Source organism: Erythranthe guttata, chromosome 8 (genome assembly GCF_056151865.1).
Source record: "Erythranthe guttata isolate IM_541 chromosome 8, IM_541, whole genome shotgun sequence".
NCBI lineage: Eukaryota > Viridiplantae > Streptophyta > Magnoliopsida > Lamiales > Phrymaceae > Erythranthe > Erythranthe guttata.
In genome coordinates, this window is record NC_142540.1 from 16,797,878 (window position 1) to 16,818,497 (window position 20,620).

Genomic DNA, 20,620 nt, shown 5'->3' on the forward strand with positions numbered 1-20,620 from the left:
TATGTCTCTTAACTTGTAAATATCAATTTGTGCTGCATCAGAAATTGAATTTTTGCACAAAACAAGTACAAACTAGATAATATGCCACGAATCTAGAAGATTGTGTGAATTTAAAACCATGATAGTGAACTTATAAGAAAATTCATAATTGGGGGTTTGTTGTAATTATCCAAACATTAGGGGTTTTATTCGTACTTTGACCATACATCATGGCGTGACCGTAATTTTCAGATAATGATTTAACAAAAGGGGCTCTTTGAGAAAACTCCCTCACTACTTTTTTTAATTGAGGGAGGCCCAAAATATTTTAGTCCATTTGAGAAAAGTCCACACCCATTTTCAGTCATTATGTTTTCCAGCTTTACCCCCGCCCGCCACCTCATCACTGGGCCAGCGCTCCGCAATTATTATTAATTATTTTTTTTTTTCCGTTTTTTTAATCGACTATGAAGCATAGTCGATTAGTCTTAAATCGACTATGCTTCATAGTCGATTAAGGAAAATCTTTAATTTTTTAATTTTTTTTTGTTTCTAATTTTTTTTTTAAATGTTTTTTGGTTTTTTTAATTTTTTTTCTCTATCAGGTTTATTAATGCATAGTCGATTAAAATTTTAGCTATTAAAAATAACAAATCACAATCACAAAAAAAATGCAAAAACAACTATATTTAAAAAAAAAATACACAAACATTGTAATTGATTTATACATTGGAATCAATAAACAAAAAATAAAAAAAATAAAAAAAAAGTTAACAACTGGAGTCGGTTAACCTTAATCGACTACTGAACATAGTCGATTAAGCCTTAATCGACTATTGAACATAGTCGATTAAACACACGTAGTCGATTAAGGGCTCTGCCTGCGCGAATTTCTTTTTTTGCGCCGTCTTCCGCCACAATTCACTAAAAAACCCTAGATCTGCTCTTCATCGTCACCACGTCGTCGCCACACCACACCATCACCACCTCACTTCCATATTTTAAGTAGTACAGAGTAGATATACATATTTAACACAGAAGAAATAAAATGGATGCATTTTGTAATGTTTAGAGAACACAATCAACAATCAACATTAATATATTACCTGGTGTGTATTGTGTAGTAGAGTAAGGGGAGTTAGGCAATATTCTGCACATAAACTCTTCTGCTTGTTGTCTATATGGCTGTGAACTTGACGTAGTGAATAGCCTCGTCGAGCATGGCGAAGACGAAGTGAGGTTGAGTGGTGGAACGACGAAGGGACGGTGTAGGTTGGTGCGGCGGCGGCGGTGGACGGCGGCGGAGAAGCATTGGCGGTGGTGAAAGGTGTGAATTTGGGAAAGAGAAATTAGGGTTTCAAAATAGTATATTAACAATTAAGGGTAAATTTGGAATTATAAAAGTAATATTTGGTGGAATACTAACCAATGGGGTTTTCTCAAATTATTTTTGGAAGTGGGATTTTCTTAACTACATTTCCTAGATGAGAGGGTCTTGCTAATAATCTCTTAACAAAATTAATAATTAAGAATTAATTATCCTGTCTACCTAACGAAATATTTTCTTTGTCGTGTAGTATCTATCATATGGATTTTATTTGTGTGGTGGTGCTAAATAATTGGATTTTCACAATATGAATAAATTTTCCAATTTTCTCGTCATAAATTTGTATATATTATTTTATATATGTGGGTGTAAAATGCATTTTATAACAATAATTAATAAGCAATTAAACATTTAAAAATAAAGATAATTAAAAAAACAACCTCAAGATCTCATTTGCTGCAAAAACGCACACAGTTAACCTAATTTCTAGTTTTCCCCAATTCATTTCATTCTTCTCAGACTTTTCAATTGAAGAAAAAATGGAATTTGCCGGAATATTGCCGGGAAAAAGGACGACGGCGTGAATGCAATCAACGTCAATAGAGATGGAAACTTCAGTAGCGGAGAATTAAAAACTCAACGCCTTTTGATTTTTTTTCGATCAGATTTTTTATTTTTTTTTTGCTTGGAGATGCTGTAAATCATGAGGTGCGATAATCCTTTGAAAGAAGAGATCTGCTCTAATACACAACTCGGTTGATCAACTTCGAATGGATGACACAGAATCGGTGGTGCAATACGCCGACGACGACGACGAGGAATTTCACGACGCTTTAGATGATTGCCTTGAATTTTTCTATGAGCCAATCGAATCCGATGATGGCGTTCCAATCTCTGCCGCAAATCCTAATCCATATCCGGCAGATAAATCCCTGCCTCGGTCAGGCCTCCGCCGCCGGAAATCACGCTCCGATCGGAAATATTCCGGCGAAGACTCAATTGAGTTGGAGAATTACTCGATAGAAAGGAAGAGAAAGCATTCTCGAAAAATTGAACACAACAAAAATTTGGAAAATTCGGATTCGTTGGAAATTAATCAAACCTCGGAATCTCCGAATGTCGGTTCAGACGGAGAGGATGATCAGGGGAATGAGGAGCATTCTACTATAACAGATGCGAATGTTGTTACACGGGAAGATTTAGTGAGTACCGAATCGAATTCGAGAGAAAACCACGACACGAATTCGAGTCTTCTGTTCACTATAGCTGGTATTCTGATAAAGTTCATCAGCTTCCAAATTTATTTATCAGTCAAATTATTCATGTTCCCCTTAACGTTAGTGTATTACTTGTACATGCTCGTGTTCAATCCGTTCGGACTTTTGTTGAGCTGCAGAGAGTGCCTAATTCAGAAAATTAAACAAATTTGGAAACTTGTGCATGAATTTGTTTCGCCGTTTATGTTTGAATGGATAAGAGAACACCGGTCGATATGGAAACTAGGGTTGAAGTGCGGTTGGGGATTGTTGTGGTCAGCTTACGTGTGTACTTTATTGGTGGTATTTTTGGTGTCAGCTTTTGTGATGGGTGGGATTCTAATTAGGGTTCTTGTGGAGGATCCAATAAGAATGAAACAAAGCTTGAATTTCGATTTTATGGAGAAGAGTCCAGTGGCATTCGTACCGGTAATAACTCAACAAGAGTTGAGCCACGACATGTACCTCGAAGAGAAGCCCGATATTTTGAATGTTAAAAGATCGAGAGTTGTACCGCCTAATCACAAGTTGAAAGTTACTGTTTCGTTGACATTACCCGAATCTGAGTACAACCAAAATCTCGGGATTTTCCAGGTATCTGTTTTAGTTTGTTCTAATTTCTCGTATATATGAACCAATATCACACTTATGTAGTTGAGATTTGTTTCGGATATGAATATTGTACGATGATCTTGGAATCCGATTGTACGTATTTTGCAACTTTTTACCTCTGTTTTGACAGCTTAGTATAGTTATCTTCTTAAATGATATGAAAATTTATTTGTAGTCGAGAGTTATTACATGTTCTGTCATCTTCAGAAATCAGATAAACTATAGCTAGTTGTATTAAACGGCTATTTTATCGATATTTTGTTTTGTTCGTCTGAAGGTCAGAGTAGATTTTCTTGCTGTTGATGGCAAAACCCTAGCAAGTTCTCGACGCCCGTGTATGTTACAATTCAAAAGTCAACCGATCCGCCTCCTTCTGACATTGCTTAAGGTTGCTCCTATATTAACCGGACATACATCGGAAACTCAGAAATTGAAATTAAATTTCCGAGGTTTTACAGAACGTGACAATCCGACGGCCTTTTTAAAGGTTGTAATCGAACAACGAGCTCAATACTTGCCCGGTGCTGGTATTCCAGAAATATACGATGCATCTGTGGACATGGAATCGGAACTTCCTCTACTGAAAAGAATCTTGTGGTATTGGAAGAAAACATTGTTTGTATGGATTAGCATGGCGATTTTCACAATGGAGTTGTTTTTCGCTCTCTTATGCTGTAAACCGATAATTATTCCGAAGATTAGACTAAGAGAAGCTAATGCTAATGGAGATGCTGCTTCTCGGAATGTTCGTGCAAGTCAAAGCTAGAAAGTTCTGGAATGTGCTTTTTTTTTATTTTATTATTATGTATAAAAGGTAGATTACACACCTTCTAATTCTTTTATCTTTGTATTTTGTGACACTGCTAATTGCTAAAAGCAAGATTTGTATATAGTTGAAATGGCTATTGATTTGTATTCATTATTATTCAGTTATAGGGTAAATTACAAACACCCCCCTGAGGTATGGTCAAATTACAAAAACACCCCTCTTGTTTGGATAATTACAACCACCCCCTCAACTCCTCAAATTTAGTGGAATCTTCGAGATTTTATGGAATATTATCACTTGTGTACCCGTTTTATCCCATTCAAACTCTACATTATGAAGCAAGATGATCATAATATGTGATTTTTAGCTTGTATATATCAGTTTGTGGTGCATCGAAAACTGTATTTTTACACAAAATGAGTACAAACTAGAGCACATTCCACAGAATCTAGATGATTATGTTGAATTTGACACAATAAGGGTGGAGGTGTAAGAAAAAATCGTAGTTGAGGGGGGTAGATGTAATTATCCAAACAAGAGGGGGATTTTTGTAATTTGACCTTACCTCAGGGGGGTGTTTGTAATTTACCCTTCAGTTATATTACAGAGTTTCGAGTTATTTATTTATTTATTTATTTATTTTAATAATGTAAATATTAAATTAGAGTTTCAAAATAAGATTATTTTAAACGCATAATTATAGGGATTAGGCCGTAAAAGTTGTTTATTAGATGAACTATACTATAGTATAATATACCCGCCTAAAGGATTTAAATATGCCAGCTGTCAAACACTACTTTCCACTTTTATTTTCTTTTTCTTCCCGAATTCTGCTTCGGTTCCGAACCTAAAAGTAAATTCGACCGTTGCAACCCGAACCTACCTTTCAAAAAGACTACACTCTGTTTTCTTTCTTGCCCAGAAACCAGAGAAACCGTCCTGTCAAAACCCCATAGCGCTCTCTCTCTCTCTCTCTCTCTCTCTCTCTCTCTCTCTCTCTCTCTCTCCGATTTCTGATCCATTTTGAGAAACAATGGTGTCCAAGATAGTAAAAAGAACCCCCACAAAATCCCTCAAGAACCGGAAAAACCCACCCAACCACCACCGCCGCAGCAAGAAAACCCCCATCAAGAACGCCACCGCCTCCGCCGCCTCCGCGGTGGTCGCTTCAATCAACAAATCCCTCTACACCTGCCACCGCCGCCTCATCAAGATCTTCACAAAGCTAGCCCGCATAGCCACCCCCACCAAGAAAACCCCACGCAAAAAGGGCTACCAAATCCTCGAAAAAATCCCCACAAATCCACCCAACACCACCACCACCACAGCTCGCAGAACCCTCTTCAACAATAAAACCCCCCTCCCCCCATTAACCTCCCCTAATAAAAAGACAGTCTTTCTCGATTTAGACGAAACCCTAATCCACTCCACCGCAAATTTCCCGCCCGAAAAATACGATTTCGTCGTCCGCCCCGTAATTGACGGAGAAAAAGCAGATTTCTACGTTTTAAAGAGGCCGTTCGTTGATGAATTCTTGAAAATTTTGAGTGATAAGTTTGAGATTGTGGTGTTCACTGCCGGGATTGAGGCGTACGCTTCGCTCGTGCTCGATAAGCTCGATTGGAGGAAGCTGATTTCACATCGGCTCTATCGGGATTCGTGTAAGGAAGTTGATGGGAGATATGTGAAGGACTTGTCTGAATTTGGGAGGGAGTTGGATAAGGTTGTGATTGTGGATGATAACCCTAATTCTTATCAGTTTCAGCCGGATAATGCAATTCCGATTAAGGCGTTTACGAATGATTTAGAGGATGATGAGTTGAAGAAGTTGGTTGAGTTCTTCGAAAGTTTCGATTGTGACTCTGTTGAAGATATGAGGGATTCTGTGAAGTTGCATTTTGCTGAATCGAAATAGGGAATTTAGTGGTGATTGATTTTCTTGAGGATATTTCTTGATTCTTTTTTCATGTTTTTACCTTTTTTTTTTTTTTTCGGGTGTTGTTAGTTTATACAGAGTTGAACAGAGGCTGTGTTCAATGTGATTCAATTGTGTTCAAATTTACTATAGAAAGAGTTATGTTTCATTTGAATTGTTGTATCTTTTGATTTTCCCTTTGCTATTTATTTTTACTAGTCTTTTATTGAAGATGTATTGTTTGGAGTGGTGGTAACTGGTAATTAAAGGGAAGAAAATCTGTAATTGGACTTAGCGGTGGAAATCGGGGGACGGACTGAATCAGATTTGGAAAGAACGCTGTTCGGAAAAATGCACTTATTCCTTCATTTCATTTCCAAAAGATCTCGAGAAAATGTTGTGATTTTTAAAAATTGAAATCGGAAATCTTTGGATCACAATTGGTTGAATTCAGGAATTTCTTTTTCATCAACAATACATAATATTATTGATGTAATTTAATCGAAAATACATTGAAACTTTCGTAAATTTTGGATCGGAATCTCACAAGGAAAAGAAGATTTAATTTGGTTAAAAATGGTAATTTCCACAAGAAGTAGCTGCCAAATTTTAAAAGGAGTGCAGGTGCAGCAAAACTGCAAAATAAATCACGAAATTAAAAAAAAATTGGCCCATACAGGTCTCGAACCTGTGACCTTCGCGTTATTAGCACGACGCTCTAACCAACTGAGCTAATGGGCCATTGATGATATAAATTGATACTTTGTATTATATATCTGCTTCCCAAGTTATAGATGACATCATAATCTTGAATTTAATTTAATTTTTCGGTTGCTGTGAAATATTACATAACCAATAAATGTAGCATTCTATTTCAACAAGAGCTATAAACCTTAATTTATCAATTTCAAATAAAATTTAACATTTGCTACTAATGTAAGAGATAATTTTTGTTCACAATCTTATAACATTAAAATAAAAGCATTGCTAATTAACACTCTAAACACTTCTCCTACGAATCAAAACAATCGTTCGTTCTGCATCCGATAATCGTTATTATAAACCCCGTTCATCTCCATCCACACCTCCCGAAAAACCGAGATGATGACGTCATGGTACTCGTCACAATTCAACGTCAAATAACAAGCCAATAGCTTTTCAAGATCCTCCGGCCGGAATATTCCCCTCTCCCTTATCATCTCTGCCATCGATTCCCTAAAATCCCGTTCCGGATCAAACGAACTCTTCACCACCGCAAAGCTGTCAAAGACCGTTTTGCCCTCCGCACCATTTTCCATCTTCTTCTTCATTCTCATCCTCGCTTTCTTCATCTCTTCGATCGCTCTAATTTTGCACTCTGTCCTCGGCGAATACGCTTTCACCTTCACCCTATTACAATTCTTTCTCCCACGCGATTCTCCGCTTATCGTCTTAACCCTAATAATTTCATCGAACGCGCAATCCGCCTTTGTTGAGCTCTTCTGCATGAGTTTTTCTCTCTCTTTTGTCTTCTTTACCTCGGAAACCATCTCGCTGAACTTCAATTCATCGACCCTTTTCGTAAACTCCATTTCTCTCGAACCAACACGAAATTGATCGAAACCACGACCCCAAACAGGGTTAATGCCACCTGTACTTTTTCTGGCTTTCACCATTTCTTCTTCTTCTTGTTCGCGAAAAGAAAGCTTCCAATAAGCATCGTCTTCATCCATGCTGTAGAATCTCATCCCTTTCTCCCAACCAGAATCAGACAAACATGGCTTCTTATTGTCTGGTTTGTTAACATCAAGATCGAATTTTTTTTGTCTGAATTTGGACAGCCAAGAAGAAACTGGAAAAACACGAGATATTATAGAGGAGTGAGATGAAGAAGAAGAAGGTGAAGATGATTTCTTTCTACCCCACTTCATTTTTTTTAATTTAAATTTTCCAAATAATTTAAAGGGAAATTTATGAGGTTTTGATTATTATTTTATTATTATAGTTTGAAGAAGAAGAAAGAATAATGGAGTTCGTAGGATTAATAGACAGTTAGGAAGAGGGGCGGTTAAGAAAATAAAAGCCCCCACGCCTTGTAGATCTTGTGACCACTTTACCCACTTTCTCCTACTTTTTAGAGTTTCTTATATTTACTTTTTTTGTATAATTATTTTAATAATTATTATTATTATTAGTTGAGGGGGGACCTAAAAGTCATTATTTATATATTTTTTTTTTTTATTATAAAGTCTATGATCTCATTATTAACTTAGAGGTTAGGTTTGGTGATGGTGGCATAATAATGTTAAATTTGTATATACTTTACTTCAAGTTACATGATCCCATGTGCACTACATATTTATCTGTCAGCTAATAGAATTTGTTACGATTCTTCCAAGTCATGAGCTGCAAATAACAACCTCCATGTGCACACTCACGTGCACAACTGCACGTACATAATCCATACACTTAAACATCTAGTGCATTAGGCGTTAATCCAACAATTAGAACCACAGTTCAACATATTTCTTATATGCAATGGCGGAGTCCGCATGAGGGTAAGGGGGCCATGCCCCTCCCTCCCCCCAACATTTTTCAAATTTCTATTAGTTTATATAGTTTTTCTAAAAAAATTATAATATCAGTAATGGCCCATCCTCGTAATTTTTTTAATGCATTCGACTTCCGCGAAGTTAAAATTCTAGCTCAGCTATTACTTATGTAGTATGAAGATCACTCTTTTTGGTACGAGACATTTGTAGTACCCTTAACTAAATTATGGGTTCTATTATTGTTCCCTTTCTTGATATATATTGTAGCATGATGTAATTTATCTTTGATCGTAGCAATATTGATTATTGATTTCCAATTATTCTATGCTAACTCCCAACAAACGTGATTGGCCTTTTAAATCATGAAATTGGGCCCACATAATATATTTGTGTCTTGTTGATCCACTCACTTTTATTGCTCTATCGTTTTCAATGAAATGTACATTGTCTAAAAAAGCTTAGACAATTTTCAAGATTAGAACTTTAGTATCATGAAACATTTCTTGATATGATAAATTAACTTGCAGTGCACATTTCTTGCTGAATTTTCATAATATATATATACCCTCAAAATATATATGTATACAAACCTCTTCTTCTAAGTACACCAAAATCATTATCTAAATGAAAAATAATAATAAATAAATTGCAACTAATACAGATAAAAACAAACAAATCATACCACAGGCACAGAAATTGCAACAGACATTGTATCTCTATTCACATCCAAGTCTCCAGCAAATGCATACCCAACACCCAACCCTCCAAAATGCAACCAACCATTTTCACACCTCTGGAAAACCCGAGCAAGCGAAGCCGCTTTTCTCCTAGCCCGTTTCGTACCCGTAAAAAGCAAGCTCTGCAACAGCCCCACCATCGCCGGAGCTTTCACCACCCTCTCCAGAGCGGCGGCACCGCCACTCCTACACAGTTCGAGCAATGCCGCCACCGCATTCTCCTTCCCTCTAGGGGTCCCACATCTCATCATTCCGATCAACCCCGCCACCGCTTTCTCCTCTTTTGCCACCGCCTCAGCCCCTAACCGCTGTCGTACAATAAGGGCCAGTGCACCTGCAGATTCTTCCGATACACCTTCGAAATCGAGGGCTTCGACTAATACCGTTATTGCTCCTGACTCGATCATTCTTCCACAGTTCTCTATGTGTGTGGATAAATTGAATAAAGCTGTAACGGCATCTTTTTTCCCACGTGGAGTTCCGTTTCTCAAGAGAGAAGCTAAAGCTTCTATGGCATAATCTTCTTCGGCTATTTGTTTCTTGAAATCGTGCACAGCCGAAAGACTGAATAAAGTTGCTGCTGCATTTTCACAGGCCTCGACTGTAAGCCCGTTTCTCAAAACCCAAACAATAGCCCTCAAACAACCTTCCACACCCATAATAACCCCTTTATTCCTGTCGTAAATCGACAAGTTCAAAATTGCGGTTATCGAATTTTCCTGTGCGAAACAATCCGAAGATGACAGCAATTTTTCAAGAAGAGGGATAGCACCACCTTCAGCAATGCAAGCTCGATTCTTTCGCCCCGTTTTTGCCAAATATCTAATCTCCATGGCAGCTACAGTCTTTGCTTTTTCCGTTCCGTTAGCCAGCTGTTCGATGAGGAGACTGGACGTGGCTTTAGTAGCTTCGGCTGCGGCTTTACTTGGAGAAGATGCGAACGAATTTTCGGAGGAATAATCCGGATTCTCTGGTGGATCGTATGGTATCTCGTTCGCCGTACACCATTGCGTGATCAAATTTCTCATCGCTCGATTTGGCACCAATTTAGTGTGCACCAGCATCTGCCCTGTTTTAGGACAAGTGAGATGCCCTTCTTGCATCCATCTTGAAATCGATGCGCGTTCGTACGTTTGCCCTGTGGATACTATTACAGGGTCCTTCAATAAATCGAGTGTGAAAGGGCAACAGAAATCCTTCGGGATTGTAATAGATGTGCCTGCAATCTCCTCTGTAATAAATCCTTTCTTCGCCTTGTTTTGATTCCACCGTCCTAATTCAGCCTCGTCCTCGAATCTAAACAGCAAGAATCTACAGTACCGTGCTAAAGCCACAAAGCCGTTGATAACGGAGGACGTAGGCTCAATATCACCAGCACGATTCACAATTTGCTCCTCCAAGAATTCGATCTCAAATCGACAGCTTTCCACATTGGATATCCCTAACTTTTCGATGAAAAATGCGTGAAGCTCGCTCCTTTCGGGTATTCTTCCACTATCGAATTCATTCAAGAAATAATACAACTTCAACCTCAAGAAATCGTCATGCTTATCGGTAAACAATTTCGACTTCGTAGAGTGTTTGCATAGCAACAAAACTTGTTCTTTAACATCTTCGGGTAAATCGATTTCACCCAAAGGGAAAACATCCAAAAGAGTGGAGATTTCCTGATTCAAATCATGGAAATGACCAGAAATGGAATGGTTTTGGAGTAACAGCCACAATTTACTCGACCCTTTGACATAATCAATCAAGATTTTAGACCTGTGAAGCAGGAGGTACAACTCCTTGAAGCATAAAGGCACTGTGGAAGCAGTTTCCGAGAATCCCACATCACGAAAAGCATCTAGCAGAACAGAAATCACCTGGATTTTCCGAATTAAAGATCTGGAATTTTTCACCTGGAAAAACGGCATCGTTTTGCTGCTGCCTGAATACGATGACACCAGCTCCGAGGATACAGCAGAGATAGTCTCCAAAACGACAGCGTTTGACACGTGCACCGGCGCCAGAAACGCCTCCAGGGGCGGTGATCTCCGCTTCCTCAACGACGAAAACACCGCCGCGGATGCCATCTTTTATCACAACCAAAAAAAAAAGAATTTTTTTTTTTACAGAGGTATTTCTACAAACACTTAATGGGCACTCTCAAAACTCAAATGTACACATTTGAAAATATGGTTTGCGCTCTCTCTGCGAGACTTTTGTGGGTATATAAAATAAAATAAAAACTAAAGGATTCCGAATCCGCGTGCGAAGAAGACGAAGAAGAAAATAAAAAGGGAAGAGAAAAACGATACGGTTTCTTGCGTGTATTTGATTAAATGATGGATTGACCGAAGTTGTCAATACGGCAAATTGTTTATTTCTCTACTTCTTACAGCTTTCGGAATTTCCATGCAGGCAGATTGATAGCTACCTTTGTTTGACTAATCAAAACCCTTCATACATTTTCCACTCTCTTCTTCTGTTTCCTCTTACTACTGTACAGTGTACAGAACGCACTGTACGGGTTCTACTGGAGAGAGAGTAAATCTAAGTGGAAGATATTAAATAATTTAATTTGCAATTAAACCTTTTTTTTTTTGTTTTTGAGAAAATAATTAAACTATATGATGGTCCGATTTGTTTAGCTACGTTTTTAAAAATTGTTGTTCGGAAAGTTATTATTTATTTAATTGATTAAAGTCTAAACAACACGCTTTGTTTGAAAGGAAAGATGGAATTGAACCTACACTTACTTATATAATAAATAAATACAGTCGGCTCTATAATTTTTTTATTAATTTAGTAAATTATATTATTATTGAATTAATACTTTAATACGTTTTTTTCCGAGTCGGGATTAAAAAAAATTATTATTTAAGCGAAATTATTAATATATCTAGTTTCTAGTGTAGTACAGTTAAACCTCTATAAATTAATATAGTCGGGATCAAGAAAATTCTATTAATTTAGCGAATTATTAAATTATCGAGTTAATAATTTAACACGTTTTCACCAAGTCTGGACCAGGAGAAACTATTATTTAATCGAAGTTATTAATTTATCGAGGTTCTACTGTATGTACTAAAAATATTTGAAGTTAAATTAAATAACAAAATAAAATAATTTTTTTTTCCGGTGGTCCCTGTCGGAGATTGATCAAAGCAGCCGACGTCGGACTATACTAAGTATACAGTCTTCTCTTTCGACTTAAGTTAGTCAATAGTCAATTTTTTATTTATTAATAGTAATTTATTGACTTGAAAAAACAAAACAAATTATTCATAATTCACTGGGAGTGGTTGAGCTCTCATATTTTGTCGCTGACAATTTAGAATAACAACAGGGGTAAATTACAAACACCCCCTGAGGTATGGTCAAATTACAAAAACACCCCTCTTGTTTGGATAATTACATCTACCCCCTCAGCTATGATTTTTTTCTTACACCTCCACCCCTATGGTACCAAATTCAACATAATCATCTAGATTCCGTGGAATGTGCTATAGTTTGTATTCTTTTTGTGTAAAAATACAGTTTCTAATGCACCACAAACTGATATATACAACCTAAAAAACACATATTATGATCATCTTGCTTCATAATGTAGAGTTCGAATGGGATAAAACGGGTACAAAAGTGGTAATATTCCATATAATCTCGAAGATTCCACTAAATTTTAGGAGTTGAGGGAGTGGTTGTAATTATCCAAACAAGAGGGGTGTTTTTGTAATTTGACCATACCTCAGGGGGGGTGTTTGTAATTTACCCTAACAATAAATTGCCAACTACGATGTTAGAAAAAATCGAGGTTAGATTAAATTACAAAAAAGTCCCTCTTATTTGGATACTTACAACAACCACCGTCAACTATGTATCGTCTTACGGAAATCTAACTCCTTCAATAGGTAAATTTGACCATGCAAGAATGGACGTGTAAAACAATATATTAGCTGAGATGGGTGGTTGTAATTATCCAAACATAAAAGGGTATCTTCGTAATTTAATCTTACATCAGGGGTGACAGGAATTTGCCCAAAAAAAATAATGATCAATGTACAATGTGAATATCCATAGTAAAGATAAATTAATTTTTCTAATAAAAAGAAACATTTATTTAACACACTCAAGAACATACATGATTTTATAACTAGAATCATAAATAAAAAATAAAATCGAAATTATTAATGAAGATGTAATCTACTAATCTTTCATTTGAGCTAATTCTAATTTTATCTCAATAAATAGATTTTGTCTAATGAAAGACCTAAAAAAAACAAATACATGAAAGAAATCTAGAAACTAGCACCGATGTCCGAAAACGGGAGCCCGTTTACGACGATCAAATATAATTACCAGAATAACCTTTTACCTCGGAGACTTACTAGAGAGACACCTTCCACAAGAAACATATTTCAGCAGAGTTTGTGGCTTTCTTGCTCGAATTTTGAAACGCGAAAGCTGCATATTAAAAATCACATCAACATTTTCGAATATATTAATCGGTAAATATGGAAAAACGTATAGAGGTACATTTTTAACTCATTTTCTATAATTAAATTAGAAAAAAATATGAGAATAAAACGTAATAAAAACAGCATGCAAGGTCTCGTCGTTTCATCTTTTGTAGCTTCAAATTTAAAATGTAAATCTCATAATTCGTACTAAAATAACGAGAAGGCAAAAAAAATACAATCTGATTTTTTTTTTTTTTACCTTTCTACATGTTACTTTTGGAGGATTCCAACAAAGCAATTTCCTCGATCTTGATTCTAATCTCCTGCGAAAAAAAATAAGTCCGTTAAAAAATTATACGTAAAATCCAAAATAAAAAAATCACAATTTAAAAAAAATCTAACTTACAAATTTTCTTGTTCCAATTTTTCGGCAATCGAAACTGCTTTACGCTTCGACCAACCGTTATGCTGCGAACATCCCTCTGCCTGTTGAATCACATGTGCAAGCGAGACTTTACTTCTAACAAGGCTAAGGCTCTGATTTCTGTCACCCAACGTATTAGGTTTCTTTTGCATAGACGTTACTCCAGGGGCGTTTTCGACATTTTGCCTATCTTTGTAGTCTCTAGGAGAAGCTTCGATTTCAACGATTTCTCTTCTATTGATTCCAGAAGATGAGGCGTCTCTGTTCCGGAAACTTCTAATCTCCTCGTGCTTTGTGGGGTCCGCAGCTCCGATGTCTTTTCTTGATTCGCATCTGATCTCGATTGTCACTCGTGATCTAAGAACAGACTCGAATGCTTGCAATATTTGCAATCGGAATTTTTCCGCCTTCGATTTTGTCAGCTGAGAATTGAACAGCAATTGCACTGTTGGAGCTGCAATAAAATACCAATTATTATAAGGTATGTGACTTTGTTATAAAATCGAAACGGAGAAAAGCAATCTTCAAGATAAGTTTAGAATTTCGGACGGCTGCAATAAAGGATTTATTGCATTCGGAACGCTCGTGTTGTAAATATTAGCAAAAATTGTCAAAAGAAGCAATTCTATTAGCAAACTACCCCCTAAGAACTCGCCATTTAGGGGGTTGTGTGCTTAAAAAAATGCATCATAGGGTCTTTCTTCTGCTAATACTTACAACACGGGGAGTTTTCAGCAATTCGATATAACATAGGGGGTACTAAATGCAATAAACTCCTATAATAACCATAACCAGCATTGAAGTAACATGACTCTGGTTTATTACATTTACCACCCCTGTGTTTACTCTAATTATTAAAAAAGTCAATGTGTTTTAAATATTAGCAAAAAAAACCCATGTTGCAATTTTGTAGCAATAACTCATCATTTTTAGGGGGTCGTGTGCTAAAAAAATACATCATAGTAGTGTTTTTGCTAATATTTACAATGCGAGGGGTTTTTGGCAAATTTTTATAATACGGGGGTACGGAATACAATAAATTCCTATTATAACTCTAACCAGTATAGAAGTAACATAACTATGGTTTATTGCATTTCCACCCCTGTGTTATAAATATTAGCAAAAGGCCTGATGTTGCAATTTTTTCAGCAAACTACCCCCTAAAAACTCACCATTTAAGGGGTAGTGTGCTAAAAACAATTGCATCATAGTGGGGTTGTTGCTAATATGTACAACACGAGGAGTTTTTTGTCAATTCGATACAACAACGGGGTACTAAAATGCAATAAACTCAACATAACTACTGCACTTAAAAAAATATGGATGTACCTGCACCATAACTGACTGAAACCAGCTTCGCCTCCTGATACAAAAACTCTTTTACGCCATTAATCGGAATCTTCTCAAGAACTTGCATCCAAATTTCATCGATCTCTTCATTTAATTTCGGGTTTTCTTTTTCGAAATTTCCACCACTGCCCTTCAACTTAGCATCATCATAATGAACATTTCGAAAAGCGGGCATTTCGGCACTGCTTTTTCTCGGCTTCTCTCTTAAATGAGCATCATTATTTAAGACCAGAGGACTATGATTAAAACTTGTATCGGCAGACGAATTAGGTACCATGTACTGCTGATCTGGCGCCAGTTGTAGAAGTGCAGCTGTCAGCCACGTCATTCTATCGTTCGAAACCCTAAGCTGCTTCTCTGCTTCAGACAATATCTTTAATGCTTGTCTCAGTTTCTCCATATCTTCTTTCGATACTGTAAATAAAATAAAATTATAAAAAAAAAAAAAACGATAGTTTTCTATATCCATCATGAAGGATTAAAAATGTCGGAAAATAAAAATTGGATAATATAAGAAACTTACGTGAACTTCTTCGGAAAAACTTCCTTCTAGAACTTTCTTTCACGAAAATGTAGCTTCCAGCAAGAATATCGGTTATTACCGTAGCGAGCTGTGACATTAATGCCAATGGTTCAACACCAGATTCCATAATATCTCTCAGATTCTTCACTGTATTTACTGTGTCGGCGGATAAGGCTAAATCAAGAAGATCCACTAATTTCTCGTCTGAAATTAGGCCAACCTGTAAAACAACAACAAAAGCGTTTATCTATTTTCTATCTTTGGATGGAAAATTTAAGGGTGGAAATCGGACTGATTGGATTGGAATTAGCATTTTCAGAAAAAAAAATCAATTTTTTTTGCTAATACCAACTCCGTTAAAAAAAAATCGGAAATTTTTGGATATTAGAATGAAAAAACTTGTTCCAAAATCAGAAATTTTCAGATCCTAATCGGCGGAATCCGAACAATTCCATTTTTTCAGTCACCTAAAATACAATCACATAATAATTTCGATATTTCAAGTGTAAATTGCGGATTTTTTTTTGAACATTCGGAAATAGAAACCGGATCGGAAATCAGAATCTCATGTTTATTCTACTCAAATCCAAACAAAAATTGGAAATCAGATTGAATTCAGAAAGAAAAACTTTGTTCCAAAATTGGAAAATTCCGGATCGCAATTGCCAAAATCGGATATTATGTTCAGATTTCCACCCCTAGATGGAATAAACAGCAAATATAGCATTGCAAATAGAAAACAAACTTACCAATTCTTGAACGAGGCCAATAGATATTCTCTTCCCGAGCAAACTAAGCTGTTCCAAAGTCATTTCAGCATCTCTCAAAGAACCATCCGATCTCGAAGCAATAAGCTTCAAAGCATCTTTATCAATATCCAAATCTTCTTTCGTAGCAATCCACTGCAACGTATATATAATATCCGCATCCTTTAATTTTGGGAAAAGGAATTTCTGACACCTGGATATTATTACATGAGGCAAAGCATCAATGCTCGAGCAGACAAGTACAAAAACAACACGCCTAGGTGCTCGATCAATGACCTTCAATATCGCGCTCCAACATTCGGTAGACAAAGTATCACATTCATCGAAAATGAAAACTCTGTACTGAGATTGTAGCTGAGAAGCAACTGCATTATCGAGAAGTTCTATTATATTCCGAAAATCAATATTACTAACTGGACCTATTTCCCTTACATTTCGATTCTTGATACAAGAACTGCAAAATCCACAAGGCTTTGGGTGATCTATGGACTGGCAATTTAATGCCCTCGAAAATATACGAGCACAAGAAGTTTTGCCAGTTCCGTGGGGCCCGTGAAATAAATAGAGCAACCCGATTTTCCGTTTTGCAATCGCGTTCGAAAGAGCCTGTACTACCAAATTCTGACCTACTAAATCTCGAAATGTTCTTGGCAAATGCTTTTGAGTGATACTTTGATGCCTTTCTTGATGCTGCTTTCGATGCTTGTGTTGATGTTGTTGCTCGTGGGACCTACCTTCGGATGCCAGGTCAGAATCGGTTTCTTGCTTCAAAAGATTGTCAGCAAAAACGCCTAATTCGCCCGAATAATCATGAAACCAACGAGCACGTTCGATGCTTCCTTCTGAAGCATCGAGCAATAGAGGCAACGCTTCACCGTGGTTGGATTTAGTGGACGAGCTCGAGTTTTCAGACATGACCGGAATATTCTGAGTATTGATTCCTCGAGAATTGGAGCCGCCCCTTTTCAGCCCCGATTCAGATAAGCCACAAGAGAGGCTCCGACCAGCCATATCAAGAATCGATTTCCCTCGGTTATGAAGACTCGACCAATTCCACGGAATACCACAGCCATTTCCAGGTACACCATTAATGCCCTCTTCGACTTTATGTTTGTGGGCTTGAGCAAAAGAATTAGACGCCACAGATATTTCATTTTGGGCAGCCATAGAAGGGCGAGTTCGTCTCGCACCTCGAAATCTTCGCCTTTTCGCTCTGTTATTCACACTGCTCCTATGTCGGATGCTTGCACCTGCTTCTTCGCCATTCTTCTGTACTTGACTCTGCCTCGTGTTTCGAGATGAAGCCGCACCGTCACTTTCAAACGGGGCATCTTTCAACTGATCAGACAAAGTTTTAAGGTGCCTATCATGTCGATGCCCCACCTGAGAGTTTCTAGAAGCATCTTCGACGGACCGTCTTCCGTTGACTAAATCGCCCTTTTCGCCTCGTTTGAGAAGGAGGTCAACCGTGGAAGGAGAATGCCACGAGGGCGGACTTGCGGAAGGATCTCTCAAGGACCTCGATCTCTGAAGGGTGACTAGATCCCTCATAAGGGCTCGATCGGCAAACATCGGACTGTGCTTGTGCATGTGGTTCTTTAAATGAATGCAGTTTGTTAAATGAATGTGGTTCCGTAAATGATCGCTAATATTTCCGTTCACATCTTTGAGTATCCGATCTCGAACGGCTCTGGTCATGGTCAAAACATGAATTGATCCAATGGGAATATTCTTGAATATGGCCAAAACATCAATCAATGCTCTTAAGTCTTAATATACAACAGCCCAAGATTGAAGATCCTTCTATTTAAACCTCTAATTTGGCATGCACCTAATCAAATAAGGATTCAAAACTTTCTAACCTATCAGCACTAAGAATGTAAAGAAAGCACTTCTTTTTCATAACTACAAGCCCCCTCCATTCCTATGATGAACCCTAGAGAGAGAAAGGAAATAACATCCCTGCAAAACATAACATTAGCAATTTGAGATATTAGAGAGAGAGTACAGAACAGAGCAAGAAATAAAACCCACATAAATTACAATCGCGAAAAAGCAAACTAAACCACCCCTAACTCTCTTTTTTTTCGGTGAAGCAATTTATCAAGCAATTTGACGGCATGAAATCCATGATGACACAAACAATAAAAATGGGAGTTGAGAAAGAATACTTGATTCACCTGAATCTTGGAGTATTCGGCAACGACCAACAAAGGTGTTTTTTTTAAGCAAGAGACCCGTTGCAATCATCAAGTGTCACTTTCTCTCTCTCTCTCTCTCTCTCTCTCTCTCTCTCTCTCTCTCTCTCTCTAACTCTGTATCTCGCTGTCTCAGATCTCTTTCGCCATACTTTGCACATGAACTTCACGAGGTGCTCTCGAGCAAAACGATACAGCACACCTCCAATTTGTGTTTCCTTTTTTCTTTTTTCTTTTTTTAATTGGTGTTCATTAGCAAAAATGTGGTGCGACTTGTCTGTATTTAGCAAGGGACTGTAAACAGTGATGGTGCCTCTGCAGAGTGAGATTTAGAGTGGTGTGTGTGTGTGTGTGTTAGAGAGAGAGAGAGAGAGAGAGAGAGAGAGATAGAGAGAGATGACTAGAGAGAGAAAGAATAAATATACAGTGGGGGGAGGGGGTGGGGGCGGGGTGTGGTGTGATGGTGCTGACTGCTGACAGGTTGCATAAGAAAACAAGGCATAATTACAAGAACTTCGATTTGACCATTTTGCTTTTACTGCCTTGGAAATAAATTTAAATAATTTACAATATCTATTTAATTTACTATTTAAAAGGAAAATGCAAAAGGGTTTTTTACCAATATGTTATATGTATACTACTTTCTATTTCAAAGTAAAATTAATTTTTTTTTTCTATTTAATGAATTGAAGCAATAAATTGGTGTTTTTTTTTTAATATTGGGGGACCAAACCAAATGGCCATTATATTCAAAATAGTGAAATACCGTTGAATAGGAGGGGCCCGGCCCGGGCCCTTTTTTAAAAGGGTGGATATGATATTTTAATTCAATTAATTAGATTTGCAATACATAAATAGAAAATGTAATGGAAGAACAAAAAAGTGAGTGAAACGAATTAATGTATTCAACGTTGTGAATTTAATTAATTTTGGTTGTTTTAATATTATATATATATATATATATATATATATATATATATATATATATATATATATATTATTCGAATCAATTGAATTATTACTAAATAAGGCTTTTTATTTAATTTTGTATGTTTTTTTCGGTTTATGCTTTGTGTCACAATTTGCAACTTTGGATATATAAAGAAATAAATATAGACGGCGGTTATATGCAAGCCCATTTTTTTATTAGTTCAAGACCTCCAACATTAAAATACTAATTTACCCTTAATGAAATTTAAAATCAAATAAAAAATACAAAACATTAAAAAATAAAAAATACATTTCCTTTGTGCAAGACCAAATAAAATACATAAATCCAGAAATCCATCTTCCTTACTTCACGACTTAAAAATCTCCTCTTTCTTCTCCTTCTTCTTCACAAACCCACCAAGAAATCCTACACACCAAAATTATCAAATACATACCAAACATTTACGATGGAATCAAAAACAATGATATGGTAATTTACGAGGGTGGAGAACGCAATGAAGTATGTTTTAACCGTTTATTTTTGCTTTTGGGTCGTTTTTTTTGTTGGAAAAAAAATTCGACGATACTAAAAATCGGTCTGCAAATACCGATTTTTGTTACTAAAGTCGGTAACCACATTCCGATTATTTTAATAAAAATTGGTACTTAAAAACCGATTTTTGTAGTAAAAATCGGCATGACAACACCGATTTATTTTTGTATTATCGGTATTGTCATTCCGACTTGTACTACAAAAATCGGTTTTTAAGTACCGATTTTTATTATCTGTGTTTTTTTAAGACCGTTTTCTCATACTTTCGTGCAACAACCTAGGGGATTGATTGAGGACTATTCAAATG

The 20,620-nt window shown here is 36.7% G+C and overlaps 5 protein-coding genes and 1 non-coding gene across 6 annotated transcripts; 2 read left to right on the forward strand and 4 right to left on the reverse strand.

Moving 5' to 3' along the window:
• The first annotated feature begins 1,650 nt into the window (after window positions 1-1,650).
• LOC105951404 (Putative adipose-regulatory protein (Seipin)) lies at window positions 1,651-4,091 on the forward strand. The gene is made up of 2 exons (XM_012974830.2): window positions 1,651-3,156; window positions 3,452-4,091. Exons 1-2 carry the CDS (start codon window positions 2,077-2,079, stop codon window positions 3,938-3,940), a joined length of 1,569 nt encoding a protein of 522 aa, XP_012830284.1. The 5' UTR covers window positions 1,651-2,076; the 3' UTR covers window positions 3,941-4,091.
• A 774-nt stretch (window positions 4,092-4,865) lies between these two features.
• On the forward strand, window positions 4,866-6,089 carry LOC105951597 (uncharacterized). Its single transcript, XM_012975051.2, has one exon. The coding sequence runs from the start codon at window positions 4,977-4,979 to the stop codon at window positions 5,856-5,858; it is 882 nt and encodes a 293-aa protein (XP_012830505.1). The 5' UTR covers window positions 4,866-4,976; the 3' UTR covers window positions 5,859-6,089.
• Window positions 6,090-6,525: 436 nt separating this feature from the next.
• On the reverse strand, window positions 6,526-6,599 carry TRNAI-AAU (transfer RNA isoleucine (anticodon AAU)). The gene has a single exon. It is a non-coding gene; the product is annotated as a tRNA-Ile (tRNA).
• Window positions 6,600-6,745: 146 nt separating this feature from the next.
• Window positions 6,746-7,874, reverse strand: LOC105951598 (uncharacterized). The gene has a single exon (XM_012975052.2). The coding sequence runs from the start codon at window positions 7,766-7,768 to the stop codon at window positions 6,878-6,880; it is 891 nt and encodes a 296-aa protein (XP_012830506.1). The 5' UTR covers window positions 7,769-7,874; the 3' UTR covers window positions 6,746-6,877.
• Window positions 7,875-8,922: 1,048 nt separating this feature from the next.
• LOC105951405 (U-box domain-containing protein 17) lies at window positions 8,923-11,768 on the reverse strand. Its single transcript, XM_012974831.2, has one exon. It carries the CDS (start codon window positions 11,199-11,201, stop codon window positions 9,066-9,068), a length of 2,136 nt encoding a protein of 711 aa, XP_012830285.2. The 5' UTR covers window positions 11,202-11,768; the 3' UTR covers window positions 8,923-9,065.
• A 1,434-nt stretch (window positions 11,769-13,202) lies between these two features.
• Window positions 13,203-19,338, reverse strand: LOC105951406 (AAA-type ATPase family protein). The gene is made up of 7 exons (XM_012974832.2): window positions 18,813-19,338; window positions 16,615-18,594; window positions 15,866-16,085; window positions 15,322-15,756; window positions 13,975-14,446; window positions 13,828-13,891; window positions 13,203-13,572 (listed from the first exon to the last, which is right to left on the reverse strand). Exons 2-7 carry the CDS (start codon window positions 18,328-18,330, stop codon window positions 13,480-13,482), a joined length of 3,000 nt encoding a protein of 999 aa, XP_012830286.2. The 5' UTR covers window positions 18,331-18,594; window positions 18,813-19,338; the 3' UTR covers window positions 13,203-13,479.
• Window positions 19,339-20,620: the final 1,282 nt, after the last annotated feature.

Coding starts and splice junctions, on each gene's coding strand:
- LOC105951405 (XM_012974831.2), bottom strand. CDS start 11,201: ATGGCATCCGCGGCGGTGTTTTCGTCGTTGAGGAAGCGGAGATCACCG.
- LOC105951597 (XM_012975051.2), top strand. CDS start 4,977: ATGGTGTCCAAGATAGTAAAAAGAACCCCCACAAAATCCCTCAAGAAC.
- LOC105951406 (XM_012974832.2), bottom strand. CDS start 18,330: ATGACCAGAGCCGTTCGAGATCGGATACTCAAAGATGTGAACGGAAAT. Junction 15,757..15,865: donor GTTTTTCCGAAGAAGTTCAC/GTAAGTTTCTTA, acceptor TTTTATTTACAG/TATCGAAAGAAGATATGGAG. Junction 13,573..13,827: donor CAAAAGTAACATGTAGAAAG/GTAAAAAAAAAA, acceptor TTTAATATGCAG/CTTTCGCGTTTCAAAATTCG.
- LOC105951598 (XM_012975052.2), bottom strand. CDS start 7,768: ATGAAGTGGGGTAGAAAGAAATCATCTTCACCTTCTTCTTCTTCATCT.
- LOC105951404 (XM_012974830.2), top strand. CDS start 2,077: ATGGATGACACAGAATCGGTGGTGCAATACGCCGACGACGACGACGAG. Junction 3,157..3,451: donor AAAATCTCGGGATTTTCCAG/GTATCTGTTTTA, acceptor GTTCGTCTGAAG/GTCAGAGTAGATTTTCTTGC.